The sequence below is a fragment of the Adiantum capillus-veneris genome, chromosome 27, assembly GCF_014529385.1.
Source record: "Adiantum capillus-veneris isolate H3 chromosome 27, ASM1452938v2, whole genome shotgun sequence".
NCBI classification, from domain to species: Eukaryota; Viridiplantae; Streptophyta; class Polypodiopsida; order Polypodiales; family Pteridaceae; genus Adiantum; species Adiantum capillus-veneris.
Window position 1 is genome coordinate 69,323,447 of NC_140957.1, and position 8,933 is coordinate 69,332,379.

General features: G+C 46.7%; 1 protein-coding gene across 1 annotated transcript; it reads left to right on the forward strand.

Annotated features, from left to right (window-relative positions):
* Positions 1–2,789: 2,789 nt before the first annotated feature.
* LOC147422155 (uncharacterized) lies at positions 2,790–6,206 on the forward strand. Its single transcript, XM_086503030.1, has 7 exons — positions 2,790–2,888; positions 2,984–3,069; positions 4,494–4,716; positions 4,789–5,301; positions 5,492–5,580; positions 5,696–5,793; positions 5,836–6,206. The coding sequence occupies exons 1-7, from the start codon at positions 2,790–2,792 to the stop codon at positions 6,204–6,206; spliced, it is 1,479 nt and encodes a 492-aa protein (XP_086359156.1).
* The last annotated feature ends 2,727 nt before the right edge of the window (positions 6,207–8,933 follow it).

Here is an 8,933-nt window from a genome sequence, read left to right on the forward strand (position 1 = left end):
GTGATTGAAATGCGGCAAAGTCTTGGAGGTTTAGGGTTGGAAAGGGTGTGACTTGATAAAAGGGGAATTTTGCCAACTTGAGCACACAAAGCACGGGCAGCATAGAAAGCTTGCATGAAAATCCTTCCGTGGCTATAAATAAAAGGTAATAAGGAATAAGGATGATTTTTGAAAAATAAAAGCCTCGGGTGAGTTCCACAAGCAAAAAAGGGAAAGAGAGGGGTTTTTTTGTAAAGGCTGGGAGCAATAGCGCCGGGGGCTATTGCTCAAGGTGACTTTTTTTGAATTAGGGAAAAAGAAGAAGGAAAAGAAGGAGAAGGAAGGAGAGCTGTTTTCGAAGGAGGAAGAAGAGTTTTTTTTCTTTGGCTTGGGGGCGAGAAAGGAGAATTGAAGAAGGAAAAAAGAAGAAATAGGCTTCGTGCGTTTGCGATCAAGGGTCGAAGCTGGCACACGGTTTGTCCAGGAAGCATTTCGAAAGAGCGAAGGGCTTACACGAGAGGTAGCCAGTGAAGGCTATCAAAGCGAAAAGTTGTTGTCGAAGCGAAGTGAGAGTTAGATTTTTTGTCGAGGCGTGTGCCGATGAAGTCAAACTTTGAGGGAGGTCTGTGCCCCTCTGTATGAAGCCGTGATGGCTATAGTGCGGCCATGAGTAGACCATATGGATCCTGTACATGTGTTTTTGTTTTGAAGGAGAAGCTATGATTGCCGACTTTGGCGTCGTTTTTCCCCCCTTCCCCCCTTTCTTCTTTGCTCGTCTCTAGAGTGTGTGGTGCTGGTGTGTGTGAGCGTGTGCGTCCCCCGGGCCCCATGTGTGTGTGAGAGAGAAAGAGAGAAAGGTGTCGATTTGTGGAAGAGCTGGAAGCGGGCAAGATCGGTGTGATTGCTATCTGGCGACTGTGCAGGTTGTGTGTACATTGGGAGAAGTGCAAGCAAGGCCTTGCTAGCATGAGTTGCTTTTTTAAAGGTTTTTTTGAGAGGGCAGGGTTGCTGTGAATACCCTGAGCTATATAGGGACAGTTGCGTGTGTGTCGAGTGTGTTCCCCATTCCCCCTCTCCATCCTCTGGTGCCTCCACGGAGGAGCACATTGATTGCTCCCAGTTAAGTGAAGAGAAGCAGTTTTTGGTGTTGGTCGACAAGGCGTCTCGAAGCTATGGGCCAATTTTTACAGGTGAAAAAAATCCTGATGAGTGGGTTGCAGACTTTGAGTTGTATATGTTGTCGCTACGCATGCCGAACGAGGACAGCAAGATGCAGACATTTCCTTTGGTGATGCGCGAGAAGGCAAAGATATGGTATGAAGCTTTAGAAGGTGAGCCGAGACATGCTTGGTCGGCTCTGCGGGCACATTTCCTACATGATTTCCGCAAAGAGGCATCCCCAGTGGAGATGGATGCCAAACTGAAGGCACTCAAACAGGATGTAAGTGAAGAGTTCAGTTTGTTTTTGGATCGTTTTGAAGTGTGTTGGGCAGAGTTAGCGAGTGCCATGCAATTTACCAATGGCGACTACTTCAAGCTCGATAAATTCATGGCATGCTTGCATCCTAAAGTGAGGGAGAAGGTGGATTTTGAGAGCCCAGAAAACTATAGTGGTGCAGTGGCCATCGCAAAGGCAAAAAGGAGGAAAATAAAAAAGAAGATTGAACAAGGCGTGTCGGGTTATAAAGCGGTGGTCCAACCTCAGGGTTCGAGGGATGTTGTTCATGATGAGAACCCTGCAAATCGAGGTGTAGCCGTTATGCCACAAAATTGGGTGCAAACCGTGCAAGATTTGTCTAAGCAAATGCAGGAATTGCGGCTAAGTGTGATGGATAGAGGTCAAACAAGAGGAGCAAGGGGCAGGGCAAGGCCACTGCCTGGCCGATGTTACAATTGCGGTGAAGAAGGACACTATGCGCCAGATTTCCCTCATCCGCTAAGAGAAAGAGGCGGTATTTATCCACTGTTTGGTAGAGGTAGAGGCCAAGAACAGCTCAATGGCCCGAGGGAGCAGGTAGTTGAGAATCAAGTGCAGCCAGCTTCTCCGAATGGTGGTGAAATCCCTAGGACGTCCCAAAATCAATCAAGCAGACTTTCAGCTAGGACGCGGCTACCCGGAATATGACTTGGTAAGCGATGTTCAAAATTAAAAGGCTAACATAACCTTTGGTCAGTTGTTGGCTTTAAATCCCAAGCTACGAAGACAATGGTATACAAGTGTTAGCACGAGGCTGCCAAAGGCTAAGGGAAATGTGCATGCAATACAAAACATGGCATTAAGTGTGGGTAGCCCGACGGATGTCCTTCCTCTAGTGGATGCGGTCATTGAAAACAGGATGCAGGTTCAGGACTATATAGACGGTGGAGCACAGGTTTGCGTCATGACGAAAGCTGCTATGAAGGAAACAGGGGTCAAAGCAGTAACTAAATCAAATGTACGCATGAGGATGGCTAACCATACCAAAGCAAGGTGTTTGGGCGTGGCTCAAGACGTAAGAGTGAAAGTGATGGGCATTGAGTGCCTGATTGATTTCTTTGTGATGAAAGCGGGTGACAATGCTTATCCAATCATCTTGGGTAGGCCATGGCTACTTGCAATAGGGGCTAAGCAGGATTGGGGGAGCAGGGTGTTCACCTTGCCTGACAAGGAGAGAGGGAGACACGTGGTGCTTGATTTGAAGACCAAAGAGAGCCGTTTTCACCCTATGGCAGAAAAAGACAAAGGTGATACGACAAGCTATGAATATGAGACAGAGACGGCCTATGATGAGGGCTACACAGATATCGAGGAAGAGTAAAGCGAGGATGATATGCGAAGGATAGATGCCGACTTGTTTGGGGTCACTATTGAAGGCTCCCATGCAAAAGGGGAGGTGCAGGCACAGGTTCATGGCATAGGTGTGGAGGAGGTAACTGCTATGCTAAGCAAAGATTTAACCAAGAAAGAGAGATAGAAGGCTATGTTGAGCTGTGTGCCTCTTTTTCGAATCTATTTGCAACGAAGTACGAGGATCTGCGAGGAGCAAAGGGTGCAGAGCACAAGATAGTTCTTAAGGAAGGATGCAAACCAAAGGCGCAGAAGCTAAGGAGGTTAGGGGAGATTCAGAAGAAGGCTCTTTGGCAGGAGATTAATCGTTGTTAGATGCATGTATCATATACCTCGTGAAGGAGTCGGAGTGGGTTTCTCCAGTGGTTATCACCCCTAAGAGGAGTGGAAAATGGCGGGTGTGCGTCAATTACAAGCCATTGAATGCGGAGACCAAGAGAAACCACTACCCGTTGCCGTTCCAAGTTGAAATCTTAAATCAGATGGCAAGTCATGAGAGGTACTCTATTATGGATGGATTTTCAAGGTACTTTCAGATAGGGATTGCTCTTGAAGACCAGATGAAGACCAGATGAAGACGACATTTATCTCTCCATGGGGATGCTTTGCCTATCGCAGGTAGGGATTTTCAGGATACTTTCAGATAGGGATTTCTCTTGAAGACTAGATGAAGACGACATTTATCTCTCCATGGGGATGCTTTGCCTATCTCGCACGATGCTGTTTGGTTTAGTGAATGCCTACACCACCTTCCAAGACTGGATGAATAGGGTGTTTGGTCCCTACTTGGGCAGGTCATTAGAGTTTTCATGGATGACATTGGGTGCTATAGCTCAAGGGCAGATCATTTGTCAAAGCTCCGGCTATGTTTTCAAAGGCTGGACGAAGAAGGAGGTCAATTAAACCCTAAGAAGTGCAAGCTAGCATAACCTCGAGCGCAATTGCTAGGTCATGTGGTGTCACAGAATGGAATTGAGGCGGATCCGGAAAAGGTCAAGGCGTTAGGCTCGATGGAGCCTCCCTCTAGTGCGCAAGGCTTGGTGTCCTTTGTACATAAACTAAAGTACTTGTCGCGTTTTTTTTGGATGCTCACAATATGTGTATCCTCTCCAAAAGAGGACTCAGCAGGTGCATGGCTTTGAATGGGATGAAGATGCTCAAGAAACTTTTGACAGGGTGAAAGAAATTTTGTGTCAGCTGCCAACTGTGTGCCCTCCAAGCCAAGAGGATGATTTCTATGTGTCAATGATGGTAGGTACCATGGTTGTTGGGGCGGTGTTATTGCAGAAGGTAGGAAGGAGCTATAAGCCTATCTACTTTGAAAGCAGGGTGATAAGTCCTGGAAAAGTGGCTTACATAGAAGCGAAGCAGTGGGTCATGGCATTGGTTTTTGGTTGTAGAAAGTTCAATGTGCACCTCATTGTGCGTAAGTTTTATGTATTGACGGCTAACAATCTATTGCCGGAAATAGTACTACACTTGAAGCCAGGGAAGCGGATCATGAAGTGGGTGATAGAGTTGCAGGAATTCGAGTTCGAGTTCAAGATTGACCATACAAGTCATTCCCATTTGGCGGATGTTTTGGTTAGCAAAGCTATGGATTTGCCAATTTATCCAAGAGTAGTACAAGATGAAGCCAAAGAGGCATGATTGGAGCTTCTACCATGTGGTTTGATGGTGCATATAGGAGGGTAATAAAGAAATCTGGAGGCGGTGTGGTGATACACAATCCACACGGCAAGGTAATCTTCTCAAAAGCCTATAATTTGGAGGATGTTCATACCAACAATGAAGCAGAATATCTCGCCCTCCATTTAGGTTTGAAACAATGCGTCGAGTTTGGCATTTCTAGGTTGGTGGTCAAAGGTGATGCGTTATTGGTCATCAAGCAACTATTAGGCCAATGGCAGGTAAAACGAGATTCCTTAAAGCATTGGTTCTTTGCTATCAAAAAGTTGTTGAAGTTCTTTAGAGAAATGCAGTTCAGGCATGTGAAGAGAGTGCACAACCAAGAGGCAGACCAATTAGCAAGCAGTAAGGTGCAGGTACACGTCACAGGTATATATGTGGCCTCGGCCACATATACAGGTAGGGAGTCATTGAAGGAGGTGGAAGATTTTTTGAGTACCGGGCAGTGTCCTCAAGGTTTGTCTAAACTGCAAAGGAGGAGGATAGTTCAGGAAGCACACAGATTTACACTAGTAGGTGAAGACCTAATGACTTACGGCAGAGACGGGGTGCTGAGAAGAGTGCTCTATAAAGAAGAGATTAACTTGGTACTGGAGCAATGCCATGAGGAGAATGGACACCAGGGGAAAGGTCAAGTACTATTTCGAGTGTTGAGAGCGGGTTTTTGGTGGCCTTCAATAGTGAAGGATGTGCACTATTGGCGCAAGACCTGCCATGAATGTCAGACTATAGGAGAAAGGCGTTTGACAGCTAAGTCACAGGGAGCGAGGGAGCGATTGTTGCTCAGAATGCTTTTGAGAAGTGGGGTTTGGATGTCATTGGTCCACTCCCTAAGTCTACAAGTGGTAAGAAATATGTTGTGGTAGCCATCGACTACCTCACCAGGTGGGTCGAGGCCAAAGCTGTGAAGGAGGTGAATGCACAGATTGTGTCCCACTTTGTTTTCGATAACATTTGTTGCCGTTTTGGAGTGCCGTGGGTACTCATTTTTGATAGAGGGCAAGGATTCAAAAGCAAGCTTATGCAGGCATTGGTGGAAAAACTAAAGATTCAGCATCGATTTTCCTCGCCCTATCATCCCCAATGTAATGGTCTTGTGGAGAGTTCCAATGGACAAATCATCAAAATGCTCACGAAGTAGGTGTATAAGCACGAGACAGAATGGGAGGTCAATCTAGAGAAGTGTCTATGGGCCTACAGGAAGTCCTACAAAGTGGGGACCAACTTTACTCCATTTGAATTGGTTTATGGTAAGGAGGCAGTGCTTCCAGTGCATGCACAGTTGGTTGCTTTGAAAGGTATGTGACGCATTAATGCCACTCCACAAGCTGTCTTACAAGATAGGATTGTCGGCCTTGAGGCATTGCAGATGGATAGAAAGGCAGCAGCAGACTACTATGTGAAGCAGCGGGAAAGGAGAATGGCCAAAGTCAATGAGAGTCTGCAAGAAAAACAGATAGAAGAAGGGGACCTAGTAATGAAGTATGAGAGATACTTGGGCTTCACCTTCCAGAAGAAGTTCAAAAAGAAATGGACGGGTCCGTACAAAGTGGAAAAGGCCTTTTCGAATGGGACCTATCAACTGGTGAGAGCCAATGGTAAGCTTCTCAGGCATAGGGTAAATGGTGTACAGCTCAAGCTGTACTTTGATAGGGGAGTGGTGCCTGCTGTACATCAAATGGTGACCAGAGGGGTTGGGCAATCCACTTGAGGGGACTCAGGAGTAATAAACATACAGTTTTGTACATATTATACATATTGTACATATAGTGGTGTGTTTTCCAGCGTACTTGGGTGTTTGCAAAGTGTTGCAAGTTTCAAGTTCAATAAAGCTAGTTTTGGTTGAAAATGAATTTTCAACAGGGGGGTGGGCAATGATGGTGCATCCAAAGTTGGTCTGCGCTATAAAGTGTGTTATGCAGTGCAAAGGGTGCTAACAGGTGCATGGTAGAGGGCTAAAGCCAGTGTGGGAGACCTCAGCAGGACAATGGCAATGGAAATGTGTGCTTAAAGAGGTTTTTTAGGCCAGGGGGGGCCTCCAAAGTGAGATAATGATGACGGCAAGTCAAGGTGTTCAAAATGCAGAAAATGTGTCCCAAAATGTGGTGTTCAAGATGCCCTAGAAGCTCGTCCAGATGGCTCGTCGAACGGGGCTTCGGTGTGAAAGTTATGATTGTCCGAAGATGGAATGCTTTGCAAATCCCCGACGGGCAGGGCAGGTACAAACAGGTGGCCAAAAATGGGACCAATGGATACACGTGTAAAGCTCAAGCTGTCGATCATGCCGGTCTTTTCGGTTCGCGATTGGGAGCTCAAACGGACAAGTTATGGACTGTGGAATATTTGTCAGGGGTCGGGTACGTGCTCATCAGGCCACATCGATAGGCATGCTAACAAAGATATTTTTGAGCTCGCTTGGGTCCTGGAAAATCGCATACAACATGGGGGGTCAGCCAAAATTTGCGGATGGCCAATCGGAGACAGGGACATCGAGATACGCCCAATTCAAGTGGACAGATGATCTTGTGTGACAGACGATTGTCTACTTTTGCGACTTGATGTACGGAGGTGTGAAGTGATTGAAATGCGGCAAATTCTTCGAGGTTCAGGGCTAGAAAGGGTGTGACTTGATGAAAGGAGAATTTTGCCAACTTGAGCTCACAAAGCACCGGCAGCATGGAAAGATTGCATGAAAATCCTTCTTTGGCTAAAACTAAAAGGTAATAAGGAATAAGGATGATTTTTGAAAAATAAAAGACTCAGGTGAGTTCCACAAGCAAAAAGGGAAAGAGAGGAGAGTTTTTGTGAAGGATGGGATGCTATTGCTCAAGGTGACTTTTTTTGAATTAGGGGAAAAGAAGAAGGAAAAGAAGGAAAAGGAAGGGCAACTGTTTTCGAAGGAGGAAGAAGACTTTGTTTTTCTTTGGCTTGGGGGCGAGAAAGGAAAATTGAGGAAGGAAAAAAAAAGAAATAGGCTTTGTGCGCTCGTGATCAAGAGTCGAGGTCGGCACACGGTTTGTCGAAAAAGCGGCTCAAAAGAGCGAAGGGCTTGCACGAGAGGTAGCCAGTGAAAGCTATCAAAGCGAAAAGTTATTGTCGAAGCACAGTGAGAGATAGATTTTCTATCGAGGCGTGTGACGACGCAGTTGAACTTGGAGGGAGGTTTATGCCCCTCTGTATGAAGCCGTGATGGCGATAGTGTGGCCATGAGTAGACCATATGGATCCTGTACACGTGTTTTTGTTTTGAAGGAGAAGCTATGATTTTGGCATCGTCTTTCCCCCCTTCTCCCCTTTCTTCTTTGCTCGTCTCTAGGGTGTGTGGTGCCGGTGTGTGTGAGCGCGTGCGTCGCCCGGGCCCCATGTGTGTGTGAGAGAGAAAGAGAGAGAGCTGTCGATTTGTGGAAGAGCTGGAAGCGGGCAAGATTGGTGTGATTGCTGTCTGGCGACTGTGCAGGTTGTGTGTGTATTTTGCGAAGTGCAAGCAAAGCCTTGCTAGTGTGAGTTTCTTTTTTGAAGGTGTTTTCGAGAGGACATGGGTGATGTGAATACCCTGAGCTATATAGGGGCAGTTGCGTGTGTGTCGGGTGTGTTTCCCATTCACCCTCTCCAATACCGACACCGGCTCTGTCTTTTTGTCTCACAAGAAGTTTTGGACAAATTCTCACAATAATTCCCACATTGTGACTTACCTGAACATCATAAGCTTTTGTGAGGGAGGCACTGCATACCTAGCTAGGTACGATAGGGGGCAGGGGACCGCCGGCTTGGGGGGGGGGGGGGGCGGCGGGGGGGGGGCAATCATACCTAGCTAGGTATGGGGTGCCTTTTGAGCAAAAGCTTATGATGTTATTCATTGTATGAAAAACACTGGAAAAGACTTCATTTTCCTACATGAGACAATTCTAAATCTTCTTGTGTCTACATTAAAGCATCTCAAAAGAAAAATGAAAATTCTGAAAGTTGCTTTATTTAACGCTCCCCCCCCCCCCCCCCCCCGGGGGGGGCGGGGTTCTTGCCTTGGATAGTTACCTTTGCACTTTCGCTTCCTACACCCCACAACATACCCACCGCTTTGGTTCTATTCATACAGTCTCGTTCACATCATCGCGATATTGACTGTTTCTATTAGCGTTGCCTCAACTTCGCCCTACCCCCCTTGGTCACTTGCTAACGGCATTATCACTGGAGTTTCCCTTCCAACATGCCACTACATTGCACACATTCCTCGTCACTTTCTCCTATTTGCACTAGCCCTCCCTATATCGATGACGTAGTCCTGTCCTCCCCCCTTCTCGCCATCTACAGCTTGAGGCATGTGTTGTGCGTCTCCAAAGAGAGAGAGAGAGAGAGAGAGAGAGAGAGAGAGAGAGAGAGAGAGAGAGAGCGCCTGGGGTTCTAGCTCGGGCCTGCCCTACAAACAAATGACAGTGAGCTCC

What these genes read in the sequence shown, in the direction of transcription:
- LOC147422155 (XM_086503030.1), top strand. Translation starts at nt 2,790, where the DNA reads ATGCGAAGGATAGATGCCGACTTGTTTGGGGTCACTATTGAAGGCTCC. An exon ending in ATGGCATAGGTGTGGAGGAG is followed by an intron (nt 2,889 to 2,983) that starts GTAACTGCTATG and finishes TTTGCAACGAAG; the next exon opens with TACGAGGATCTGCGAGGAGC. An exon ending in AACTATTAGGCCAATGGCAG is followed by an intron (nt 4,717 to 4,788) that starts GTAAAACGAGAT and finishes AGAGAAATGCAG; the next exon opens with TTCAGGCATGTGAAGAGAGT.